The 13258-nt window shown below is 49.0% G+C and overlaps 1 protein-coding gene across 3 annotated transcripts in view; it reads right to left on the bottom strand.

The window, feature by feature from the left end:
* Window positions 1–13258, bottom strand: part of ntn1a (netrin 1a) — a 55965-nt gene that overhangs the window by 6731 nt on the left and 35976 nt on the right. For 2 of the 3 annotated variants that reach the window (XM_042102991.1, XM_042102992.1), the window contains exons 4-5: window positions 8823–8972; window positions 6515–6568 (exon numbers count right to left, since the gene is read on the bottom strand). In XM_042102991.1, coding sequence (XP_041958925.1) covers window positions 6515–6568; window positions 8823–8972 — 204 coding nt within the window. The remainder of the gene's footprint in view (window positions 1–6514; window positions 6569–8822; window positions 8973–13258) is intronic. The other variant, XM_042102993.1, reaches the window with a different exon arrangement.

Genomic DNA, 13258 nt, shown 5'->3' with positions numbered 1-13258 from the left:
GAGCAAAGTCTAATATGAGAATTCAAGACGTGTCCTTAGCTAGATATATGCCTCCCCTTAAATACCTTTGGCCTCTTGCAATACCCATCTGCCCACTTCAATTGTATTTCTCTAATAGGCTTTATGGGGCATTCAGTGGAGTGGCCCCCGCACCACAGAAAAGAGGCAGACAAAAGCCCCCGCGTGCTGCAGCCTGTGTCCGTCTGTGGCCCTGCCCTGCCCCTGCCCCTGCCCCTGCCCCTGCCGGGGGGACCTTTGTGCCGTGCCGCTCATTGTGCCCGTCCACATCTTTAGAATTTCACACAAAAAAAGTAGCCCCACGTCCACACTGTCCTGGTGGCTCAGCGGGGCTGATTAGGGCCCATTATTATGCCACCGTCTCCCCCTCTCCTGCCCACTCTGGTAGACCACGGCTCTGTCCAGGCACCCAACGGGCGTCCCCACCCCAAACTTTTCCATCACCATCAGTGACACCCACTGCCGCGTCAGCCGTTTGGCATTTATTACACTGGGAGCTGAGGGTGGTGCTGAGGGTGGTGCCGAGGGTGGTGCTGGCGCTGGCTGTGTGGGGAGGGAGGAGGGGAGGAGGAGAGGGGAGGGTGGAGAGGTTGTCTGCAGACAAAGGGAAGTCAGGGGGAAATTAGTAGCCCATGAAGCATTACCAAAAAGTCCTTTTTGGTGTCAACTCTGCCAGGGGCGGACAAATAAACACTAGGGCCCCTGCGGCCCTCCTCCAACGAGCGGCGCCGAAAAGAGCGCCAAGCGCCTGTTCCAGATCACCAGTCCAGCCAGAGATTTATGATAAATGGCCGCGCCTGCTGCCGAGCTAACTGACGCTCAACATGCTGACCTGCGTGTGAAGGCGCCAGAGGCTTTGTGCTGATTGACTGTAATGCGCTGTCACCAAGCCAGGCCCAGCTCTCTGGAGCGTGTGAGCCCCGCGATACAAGGCCACATTCATTTACTTTCAAAAAAGATGAGAATCGTTCCTTCCCCAAGAAGATGAAAAATCATTCGTGCCCCACTAACTCATCTCCTTACAAATTGGAACCAGAGTGTTTCTCTTTGCCCCCCCCCCCACACACACACATTGTGTTGGTCGTCTTTTGAAGGGGATGCTGAGATAAGAGGTGGGAGAGAGGGAGAGAAAGGAGAGGCAGCTCTGGGCCGGCGAGGCCTTTCAGCGCGCCTCAATCTGAACAAACTGCATTGTTTTTGGGCGACCCTCGCCTGCTTCATGCCTGCCTTTTACTCTCCCTTTATATTCTGTGTGAAAGAGGTTGCCAGGGCAACAGCGGAATGACAAAAAAATGTCCTCCCCCCCTAAAAAAAGAGCACAGAAGTGGGGGGGGGGGGGGGGGGGGTGTAGTTTGGGGGTGAAGAGAGAAGACCGTTGGAGGGGAGGGTTGCTTTTCTAGTAAACCCTGAATCAGTGAAAACATGGGACAGCGCATCAAATAAAAGTAGACAGAGAGAGAGGGAGGGAGAGAGAGAGAGAAAGAACACTACAGATAAGAGACACAGAGAGAGAGAAATACCACTAAAGAGAGAGAGCGACAGAGCGACAGAAAGAGAGAGAGAGAGAGAGAGAGAGAGAGAGAGCAGCAAAGTGGAGGGAGCTGAAGAGTCCATATGGAGGCGGCCTGATTTCCATGTAAATCAGCAGTGCCTGCCATGAAAAAAGCTGCTTTTGTTTTGCTCATAACCGCCCTGATGCTGCCATGATAACTTCCCTTTGATACCACTCACTCCCCATTAGCCAGCCTTCTAAGCAGAGCACCTCAAGATCCCCATCAAGGCCTGCTCTCCCTGCCACCAGGACACATGGACTCAGTGCAGGCCTGTCCAGCTGAAGCACTGGACTCTCCCTACTCCCCTATGCACAGCGGAAGACGTGTCGCTGAGGCGCTGAAAAGACCATGTGAATCGCTTGCTGTCTGCCTGACTGCCAGCGTCTCGCTCTCTGTCCCTCATGACAGCCAGTGTGTGTGTGTGTGTGTGTGTGGAAACAATCCAGTCGATTGGCTCGGCGTCTCATTCAAACGGCACTTCATCCCTGGAGCTGAGTGAGGACTCGGGGATGGCGGCGGCTCTGCCCTCTGTGTGTTCTTCCGCGTGTTCTCTGCGGGTGACAAGAGATACTAACCAGACCACCGCTGGGCTCCGCTGCACAGACCGGCCCCGTAACTGTAAGCGCTCTCTCTCTCTCTCTCCCTCTCTCCCCCTCTCTCTCTCTCTCTCTCTCTCTCTCTCTTTCTTTCTCTCCCTCCCTCCCTTCCTCCCGGCGGCACTTTCCAGCCTATTGTGCCGTCGCGCTGACTCCTAATGCACTGACAACCCACCATGCTGTGCTTTTCACGGCTAACTGAGTCGGCGCAACTCGGGGGGGATAATGGGGGGAGCGTGCGAGACCACTCACTGTACCCGACCAGCGAGGGGGACTCGGGTGAGGCCAGACTGGTGGACTGTGGCCGGGGGGCTGGCCAGGGTCAGCGAAGCAGTGGGACGTCATCGGTATCAGACAAACTGTAGCGTCGGACACACTGGGGCTGGGAACTGTCACAATGAAGTGTGAAGAACAGCACAGGGGGAAGGCTTTCTCCTCCCGCAACCAGACTGATTGAGAAACAAATTGCTGCAAATAAAGCATGTAATTAGATTATAGCCACAGAGCCCGGGGCTGGGGCTGCTGCCTGTGCTGCCGAGGAGCCCACTGAATGGGGCTGGGTCCTTTCCAGAGAGAGAGCGAGAGGGAGAGCGAGAGGGAGAGAGAGAGGGAGGGGGGGCAGACTTTTCTTTCACTTGTTCGTTTTCTCTCACACTTCAGGAGAGAAAATGGTCCATCTGTCTGTCTGAGAGAAGTCCTCCAAAGTCTAACACGTAGCACATGGAGTTTGGATGCATTATAGGCGAAGGACGGAGTGCAAATGCTTTGGGCGAGCGCAGTGTGTTTGAGGATCAGGGTTTGCTCCTCCTGTTCCAGCAAATGAGTCTTGTTTGAATCAGCGGGCAAACAGTGGAGCTGGCCAGAGGCACAACTGATAGTTTTACACGCTGACAAAACACAGTGACAGCAGGGCAGCAGCAACATCAAACAGCATTCATTATACTATTCTCACCACCCCACCCTGCCTCTCTCTCTCCCTCCCTCCCTCCCTCTCTCTTTCTCTTGCTCCCTCTCTCTCTCTTTCTCTCTCTTTCTCTGTTTTACTTCATCTGTTTTTCTTTCGGACAGACTTCGGTGGGTCCCGTTGACCCGGCGCTTAAGGTCTCCGGATGGGAAGTGCACGCGAGGGCTTGAGGAGCGCTAATCATGGTGGAAAAAAAGCGTCCAGGGTGGGGCGCCTCACCAGCCGTGTAAACACTTCCAGCTGGGGCTCTGCTCCGAGGAGCTCGGCACGCCGCCGGGAAGGAGGGAGGAGAGAGGAGCCTCCGCGTCCTTATCACGGTGATCGCGGAGTGCCATCACTGGCATCGTGGTCAGCGGCATCATCAGCAGCTGCTAATCTCCACTGCATAGCATTCCTCTGAAGACATCTCTTTCACTCGGTGTGTGTGTGTGTGTGTGTGTGTGTGTGTGTGTGTGTGTGTGTGTGTGAGTGAGTGTGTGTAGGACGGGAAGAGGTCTGGGGGTGGAGGGGGAGTGGCGACTCACACCATCCGTGACCTCCTGCACAATATGTGTTTTGTCTGGGCCTCGCAATCGGAGGTATTTGCCATGCATTCCACCCCTCTCCATGTGGTCAAGGGACCCATTGCTGAGGAGACAAATTAACATCCCCCATCCTCTCCTCCGTAACCCCCACCCACCCCCCACCCCCCCTCTCCTCTCTCCTTGGGCCTGGGGAGGCACCTGCTGCACAGCTGTCCCCACCCCACCCCACCCGTCTCCATGAGGAGTCTGCAGGTTCTCCCCCTGGCTCCCAGGCACTGGGGCATTGTGGCGCAGCCCAGGGGTGGGAGTCGGGTGGTGTGCTGATGGGAGTCGGGTGGTGTGCTGATGGGGTCGGGTGGTGTGCTGATGGAGGCTGGTGGTGTGCTGATGTGGTCGGGTGGTGTGCTGATGGAGGCTGGTGGTGTGCTGATGTGGTCGGGTGGTGTGCTGATGTGGTCGGGTGGTGTGCTGATGGAGGCTGGTGGTGTGCTGATGTGGTCGGGTGGTGTGCTGATGTGGTCGGGTGGTGTGCTGATGGGGTCGGGTGGTGTGCTGATGGAGGCTGGTGGTGTGCTGATGGAGGCTGGTGGTGTGCTGATGTGGTCGGGTGGTGTACTGATGTGGTCGGGTGGTGTGCTGATGTGGTCGGGTGGTGTGCTGATGTGGTCGGGTGGTGTGCTGATGTGGTCGGGTGGTGTGCTGATGGAGGCTGGTGGGTGGACATGGTGGGTGGGGGGTGATAAGGAGGTCCACATCTGCTACTAATCATCTATTGGATGAGATCATATTTCTTTCTTCCAATAGCTCTGCTGTCCGAAGGTGGGCTTCAGCCCTCTGTGAGACAACGTAATAAATGCAAACTCAGAGCCCTATGCCTGGGTGGTCCAACAAGTCCATTCTGATGGGAGCGCTTCAGTGTGTCTGTCTGGGTGCCACGCCTACTAATCAGATTGATTTGGGGTTTCTCCCGCATTGTTGAGCCCTCTCTGAAGGGTAAGCTTCCAAACGTGAGAATGTAGAATTTCAGCATCACGTCATAATGTTTACGTAAAATCTAGATAATCACTTAATAACATGTTTTTAATTCTGTCTATTCTAATTATTGAAACTAGCCTTCTCCATTTCCACTGCATGATGTCATATGCCGAATGTTGTGCAATAGTAAGATTAGGATTTAAAGACAGTATTGCCAGATTGTTATCCTAAGGATAGGCTTCGGATAAAGTGCTTTATTTTAAGGTTATTTAAAGGCTCCCCTTGTATCTGAAAATTGTAGGATTTTAGTGGTAATAGGAGACAATCTTAGGATAAAGATTTTGCAGTTACGCAAATCATCTCTGAAAGAACATTAGTTAACAGTAACAACAGTGTTAAAATGATAGCTACAAAAAAGGATGCAGTGTCACTAAAAAGGGATTTGTGGGCAAACTAGCTTAAAGCTTTGTTGTATTTTAGGGCCAAACCGTGAAACGCACACCCAGTGGGGGTAAATTGATGATGCCTCGTCTGTGAAAGGCCTACTTGTTTGTTTTAGGTGAGCTGCTGCACCACCCTCTGCCTTCTCTCCTCTAGTGTGTCTGTGATGCTCCAGTAGGTAAAGACAATCTGTGGGCCCCCGGGGGCCCCCGCAGTCACCAGGATCTGCCTCCAACACCATCACAGCCAGGCCAGCGGGAAAGAGCTCAGGGAGAACTCCCAATGCCACGGAACGAGCCGGGCCGAGAGAACGGTGGAGGAAAAAAGAAGCAACGGAACAGAGTCCGGGTGAGAAAGACGGACGGAACACGAGCCGCTCGGCGCGGCGCTCACACTGCTGTCAATCTAATCTGTCAGTGAAGCATTAGCGGCCTCGGAGACGCGGAACAGCTGCACAGCTCTCTCACATGCTAACAATTCCTACTTTAAGAGGGCGAAGAGCAAAGAGCACTCCTCACACTGCCTCCACTGCAGGAGGAACAATTGGAAGCATTTGAGATCATTCTGGTTTCTTATACACATGTGTCCCTCCATTCACTCTTACACATTCAGGACAGTTTTAGTTTTGCTCTGTTCTTAGTCTAAAGAGCTTCGTTCAACAAGCAATTCACATATTAGTATAGTCTTCCAACAATTGGGTATTTCATAACACTCTCTCTGTGCAACCGCTGTCTGATAGATTGATGTCTGACATGATATATGGATTTCAAAATCATAATCAGAATTCAGCACATATTTTTGCCTGCAAGGGGGAGAGGCCCAAAGCTGAGCTGAGTACATGAAAGTTGAAGGAGAGGATATATTATGTATCCTCACAAAATCTTCCACAGCTGTAGACTTGATTAGCACAGGCGCCTAAAATTCTAATTCTAACCGGAAAAAAAAATAAAAAATCAACAAATCAACAAATAACAAGTCCCTGAGCCCTCCTGCGTCAGCGCCCTGCTGCGAGGCAGTTAGGGCTGATTAATTGGCGGAAGAGTGCAAGATTAAAGGAGTCCCATCCCAAGGCCAGCGGTAATTGATTTAATATTTATGAACTGGCACTTGAGGGGAGGCAAGTGGGATCCAATTTGAATGTGCAGAGTGCCGCCACTTGTGGAGGAGGGCACAGGGAGGAGTCTGCTCCGCTCCACACCAACCTTAGCATCTCTTCATCTTCAGCCAAGGAGCAGAACTAGAGAACTATGTCTCATGTATTTGAATATCTTGAATTTCCCCTTGGGGATCAATAAAGTATCTATCTATCTATCTATCTATCTATTTATCTATCTATCTATCTATCTGCATGGAGATGAATCCAGAGGTGAATAGCCTTACCATGGCCTGTTGCTTGGCTGGAGGACTAACATATCAGATATCGTGTTGTTCTGATCCACTCACCTGCTGGTTCCTCTGTACTGCTTGCAGTAGTTGTTGGTGGCGCTATCGGAATCTCTGTTGCCAGGAGAGACACACAGACAGTTATGTTAAACATGCACTAAAAATGGCAAGAATAAAAGATTTCTTACTTAACTGATGACTTAACTTGTTACGTTTGGCGCAATCAGTTGGACAATGTAACAATAAACCCTTGCACATGCACATTATTCAGTCCCAAATATCAATGGCCCAGTGTAAGGAAAACGTAGAAATACTAAACTAGTTGGGGATATAGAATGTTCTATATTGATTTCAGAATGTAGAGTGCTTGAGAGTTACTCAGTGCTCCACTTCCTGTCAGCTTTGAAAGTCACCTCTAAGGTGTATGTCCAAGACTTGATTCTTTCAATCCTCCTTCAGAGCAATCTAGTAGGAAGTAGAGTATCTAGGAAGTGGACAGTCACAGATACTATAGTCACCCTTAACACCGAAGATGACAGATAAACGTAAAAAGTCACACCAAGTCGTAGGTCACTACAATTAACACATTTACACAAATACCACAAGCAAGTGGAAGCAAGTACAGTAACAGGCGAGACCAAAGGGAAAACAGAAGAGGGACTACAAGCACAAATATTCAGACAAAGGATGACAAGACTTTTTCAAAGAAAGAATGCACCATAGAACTACTAAGCATGCTTTAAAGTCCTGTGTAAAGGAAGAAAGAATCAAGTCTTCTGACAAAACAAAATGATGCCTCAGGTTATAACGATTCATCATCTTCTTTCTTCAAGCCTGGTTGTTTTGTTGGAGGAGCTGTGTTCAATTTCCAGACTGGTAAGTAGAAATATGTATTGGGTTGAGTCACTGGAGAGTCTTAGTGGGGTAGAGGGACTGCTCATGAGGCAGGGGGCCAAAGCCACTTTTGAGATTAACTGATTTTGGTAAGAGCTAAATTCATTTTTTTGTCAGCATTCCTCATGAAGCCAAAGTAATGGGTGGTCTTAAGTTCTTTGATGCTTTTGCCAGTGAACATGAAACTCATAAATCTAGTAAATAATTTGATTCATTTTTTAAGTCAAAACAAGATATTTCAAGTTTTACACTGTCTGTGGCTAAAATGCAACATACTGTAATCCCTACATTTACAACTCTACTGAAAGGTTTTGTAAACTTTTGAAAAGTTATAGAATGATATACATCAGAGTTGATAAATAAGATATTAATCAGAATGATCAGAATGTATCTGAATCACAGGGTGGTCTGGGATGTGAGCAGAACCAAATGTGGCCACAAACAGAACACAGTCATTGCCCCCAATGCCCTGCATCTACAGCATAATCATTGAACATCAGTATCTACAGCCAGCAAAATAAAATAGCAAGCCTGCTTCTCATAATCAACAACTAGTATGGATTTACAGTCATCTGCTCTGGGCGGTGTGGAGTATGAGGTTGGGCAGTACGAAGCAGTGACTCCACTCCTTGTTAAAATTCAACTTGGCTCAGGATTGAAGCGTGCTGGTTAGTATGCACTGTTAAAATCAAAACAGATCACTTCACTATTATAAAGCGAAACTAAATATTTTCGATTCAATCTCTGGGACGTCTGTCTGTCCAAGTTTCTCACATTTGTATGCGACTTTCTCCGACTTTCCCAGGAAAAATCAAAGATATCCAATTCCAATACGTTTATGGGTTTAATTGATCCCTCCACTGCTTCTTGCCAGAGAGCGGCTTAAGAGTGACTCATTTCCATGACGGCTTTGTCTAGTTTCCAAGCTTTGTTTCATTGACAAAAGCACCAAAGTAAAACAATTACAGAAGTATTAGGGGTGCCATGATGGCAGTGCTGTTGTCTTTGATAGCAGAAGGCCTGAACTTTTGTCCCTCGCTCCGTGTCCCTCAAGCTTGCTGTAGGAACCATTTATCACTTTTAATGTCCTGCATGACCCAAATATGATGTCTGGAGACACAGTTAACTATTCCTAGGTTCTGTGCACTATGGACATGAGATTTATAAAGAGAGGACATTGTCAGCAGGCGGCAGGTCGTAACACTGTCCAATCAGGGATTGTGTTAATGGTCTGTTTATTGTGGCTGTTCCATTCACTGTTCAAATCATATATCAATTTGTCTGAGGGCTTAACAGCACAGACCAGAGGAAGTGAGATTCACTTCCTCAAAACTCACTGTGTGATAATGGCAGTAAAGCCTTTGGATGTTAAATCTCTGAATGCGCTTGCCTGGTGGACCCCAGGTATGTTTCTATTGACCTCTGAGGTGGCTTAAATGGAAGAGGAGCTTGGCTGAAAGACTGGTGCACGTACTTATGCATGGGGCAATGGGTGAGCGGCTCTGCTGGTAGCCTTTAGCACAACGGTTGCACGTGATACCCGTCACGCCATCTTTACAGGGACATTGGCCTGTGGTTTGGTTACAGGTTTTGCCCGCAGCACCCACGGGATGGCAATCGCATGCTGTGAGGAACAGAAGAGAAGAGGTAAGAGAACACACACGTGTGGACACACACACACACACACACACACACACGCTCACACACACACATAGGTACATATAAGCACATATTCACAGACATATAATAAAACCTGCACAAACAGAGACAACTAGGACAAACGCTAAACACAGAGAACCACACAAACAGAGAGAACAGGTTAACAACAGCAGTGCAGTGAAACTGGCAACGACAAGACCTGCAGACAAGACAGCAAAGCTGGCGTCAGGGAGAGAGCTGAAGAATGAGAAGGAGGTCCTGCGACGGCCATTTTGGATTGGCACAAAATAAGGGTTCTGTTCTTTTCCACTGGTCTTCAGAGGAGGGCATTTGTCATGTGTGAAGAATCCTGCACGTGTCGTGTACGTGTGGAAAGTCTCTTTCTCCCCTTTCATCAAAACCACTCATTCCACCTATTTGATCAGTTAGGGGTTCACTCAAACAAAGGCATCATGCAAACCAGTGAGTGCTGATGATTCAAGCGCCAGCATTGCATAACTCCAGCCTTGAGTCACAACCTGTCTCCAGTGTATGTGTTTATAACAACAGGAAATCACAAAGATGATTCTGATTGGGTGCATTGGGCTTTGAGCTCATGCCAAAAACTTGCATCTGTCGCATTTCCTCCAAATCTGGGAGGTCTCTCAGCGCCATATGGTTTAATTTGGCGTACTATGTGGGAGAGCGTGCAATAACTTCACATCTCAGAGGGGTTTTTATTATCTTGGGGGCAGCCCTTGTGTTACAGATGCTATTGAAGGAACATTCGTATGGCTGCTCGCTATATCGATATTATGTCACAAGCAGAAAAGCCCCTTTCTCTAATAGCCTGCAGACACAACCACACAAATATTTCAACAGATCCTCCCATCAAACCAGAGGCTTTTCAAACAGCCCATATACTGGAGTTATTATGGAGGCACCATATGAGTGGTTACAGTGGGGTGGGATATGGACGCCGCGTGTGTGTGTGGTGCTCTCTGTGTGTTAGTCCCCATAAGCCTGTGTGTGTGTGTGTGTGTGTGTGTGTGTGTGTGTGTGTGTGTGTGTGTGTGTGTGTGTGTGTGTGTGTGTGTGTGTGTGTGTGTGTGTGTGTGTGTGTGTGTGTGTATGAGGGAGCGATGAGGGATGTGGAGTGACGGCCTGCAGGGTGGACCTGACCAGTGGGGCCGCTCCCTTCAGCTCTGCCTTGTGTCACTTGTCACTAGCCGGTCATCAAAGCTCTCTTTAAGCTGGCCCACTGGCAAGGCTGCCTGTCTGAAGTTTGGTCTACCCGTAAATGAGAATGTCACATTTAACGCAAAATGGAGCTTCAAATGTTGGATTCTTATGGACGAAAATGCAACTTTTAATAATTTATTATGACAGAAGGTTATTTAGGTTAAATAAGTAGGAAAACCTACCTTGTGTAACCTTTGAGGAAGCGGTTTGGTTGATAAATGGTGTTAGATCTCACTACAGCTTTGAATGGTCCGGTCTGGCAAATCCACTAAGCTATACTTCTGTTTACTTTCCAATTCTGGCCTCATAAAAATGATGGATCATAGATGTGATTTTAGTGTTGAATTTCTGAGTGGCTTTTCGTTCTTAGTGGTATGTAGGACAAATTAACTGTTAAATGACTGCTAAATGTGATCTATCAGGTGTGTGTTCACTACTTTATCATTTTTTCCAAATTTTTGATGCCCCAATTTTTCATGTGGAAAAATGGTAAACTACTTTGGACTGCAGCACTAGTACTTCACTTTAGCTCTCCTCTCCTCTCCTCCACTCCCTCCCTCCCTCCCTCCTTTAGCTCTCCTCTCCTCTCTCTCCTCCCTCCCTCCTGGTAACTCCCTCTCTGCTCGGCCCTCACGCGCGTGTTTCTGGGGTTGTGATTTATTGTTTCCTCTGCTCTTATCTACACCTGACAACAAAGTGGGATCCGCGGCCTTTCCCACCTTATCAAAGCCTGGGTGTGCTGGCGAGGTGCTGAAGCACATGTCGTGATTAGCTCAATCTCCTCAATCTGTCACTCTCCTCATCGACTCGCTTTGTCTGGCACTCAGACGCGAGAGATCACTGGAGCTCATGGGGGTTACTGATGCTATCTCCAAGCACACAGATTTATCGGCGTGTCTGACAAGTGTGCGGGGCGGGTGGGGGCTTCTTGTTGGAGGAGAGAGCGGGGGGGGGGGGGGGGGGGGGGGTTGGGGGGTGGAGGTGGGGGTTGGTGAAGGTCTACTTCTGAGAACCAGATTAGTCTAAAAAACAATAACTGTCGTGGCCAGACAGTTTGAGCTCACCAGTAAATCAATGTGCACCACACATGGGTCCCAGGTGGACCAACCTCTCTCTCTCTCTCTCTCTCTCTCTCTCTTTAGAGTGTGGTGGAGTCTTGAGAAGTAGAGGCTTTAAGTGGGTGTCCACGGGGGAAAGTGGTTGCACTCAGGCCTCTCAGCCCCTAGACGACATGGAGAGAGAGAGAGACGTGGAGCCTTTTGGGTCTCGCTCGAGAGCCCCTCTCACTCTCACACACACACACACACACACACACACACACACACGAGCCGCTCTGCCTCCGACAAAGAGGACTGCGCTCCCATGTCGTCAGCCTTCACCTATCCTATAAAGCACCACTCTTGGAGTGTCGTGCACTTTTTAACGCACGCCTGGTGAGCTGTGGCTCCTTGCGGAGCATGGAAACAACCCCTGAAGGTCGAGGCTTCGGTCCCGCTTAAACGACGTCCCTCGCTCTCGCTCTCGCTCTCCTCCGCTCCGCGCGCACTCGCCGGGGCAGCTCAGATGGACGCGGGATCGGGTTTCTCACGTAAAAAGATCTTGGCGAGAGCAGATCCAAATAAAGGGAGAAAAATGTTCTCCGTTAATGGGAGTGCGGAGCCCATTTCAAAGCGATCTGCCGCGGTGGCTTCAGCCGAGCAGATTGCACAACGTGAGAAGTTTTGAACCCTGCCAATCGTTTACCATAAGGCTGGCGTTTGAAGTTTGAACTCCTCTCCCCCATTAAATCTATGCGCTCCGAGCCAATAGAATAATTTGTTGAGCACTGGAGTTTGGCCAGGCCCGCGAAGGCTGTGTGTTGTTATAATTAGGTTTGAACTAGCCCTCAAAAATGTCTGAAGCCAATAAAGAGGGAAAAAATGATAGCAGCGTTACTCAAGACTTGTCAGTGCAATGCTGCTCTTGGTTTCTCTTATAAATTGTGGTTTCCCCACCGTTGATTGGAGCTCTAGAGTAAAGTGATACCGAGTTATTTATTAACAGTAAGATACTAATTTGGCTAAATCTAGGGATGCCACCTCCTCTGACCACAACAGAATTTTCTCAGGAAACATCAGACAATTTCCTCGCTTGAGGAAAAAATTGCCATGTTATGTTCTATATGCTGTTCTAATGGGAACCAGCCGCCTCGAGCGCCATTTTGAAAATCAAAAGCGAAAAGTGAGGTCATGAAAAACAATATTTTGAAATCCCTAAGAGAAGATGTTATTTGTGGTTAATAAAGTTCTATTGTGCCAATGCAAGACATATGCAAAGGAGAACAGCATAATAGCTTAAACATGTCGCTCAAACTAAACCAGGCTTTCCCTCTAACACTACCTAATTCTGCTTTGGAAAAATTTGCCCTGTGCCATCGCCTGGAATTACTTGCTGCTTGAGATTGTGAATTGAAATTATAGTAATGATCGCCACACAAGTCCCACCACTGGTGCCACTGCCTACTCTCCTGAAAGATTTACCCACCTCCGCACTCTTTGAACAGAATCGTAACAGAGATGGGGTACACAGGAAGGGACCTTTCTTTTTTGTCTATTTGTATGCCATACCCATGGCAACCGCATACTCATACACTGTTCAACAAGAGACACAATTAGCTTGACGGGCTTAAGACCCTGTGCCGCACCCCTGGGAGCTAATCAGCGGGTGACGCAATCCTCCACAGCTAGCGCCGAGGGCAGAGCATGCGCCTGTAGCCCACTCACTACTCCGGGGCTGCCGAGGTCTCTCTGCAAAATACCCCGGCACAAGTTTCCAATCAAGTGACCATTCAGAGCTCTTAAAGGGGGGCCACCCAAAGTGCGCCCTGGCGAGGCCTTCCGCGTCACGTCCACCTGCATGATCTCAGCGCAGCGCGCCGTGTGTAAACAGAACGGCTCATTTGCCAAATCAAATCCATTTTTTGCGGACGGCTTTACTGTAGGGCACTGATCCTCTGTGGCAGGCCAAACTCTCCCACAGGGCAAGCATAAC

Source organism: Alosa sapidissima, chromosome 9, assembly GCF_018492685.1.
Source record: "Alosa sapidissima isolate fAloSap1 chromosome 9, fAloSap1.pri, whole genome shotgun sequence".
NCBI classification, from domain to species: domain Eukaryota; kingdom Metazoa; phylum Chordata; class Actinopteri; order Clupeiformes; family Clupeidae; genus Alosa; species Alosa sapidissima.
The sequence above is the reverse complement of the archived record's forward strand: the minus strand, read 5'-3'. Positions and strand labels throughout refer to the sequence as shown.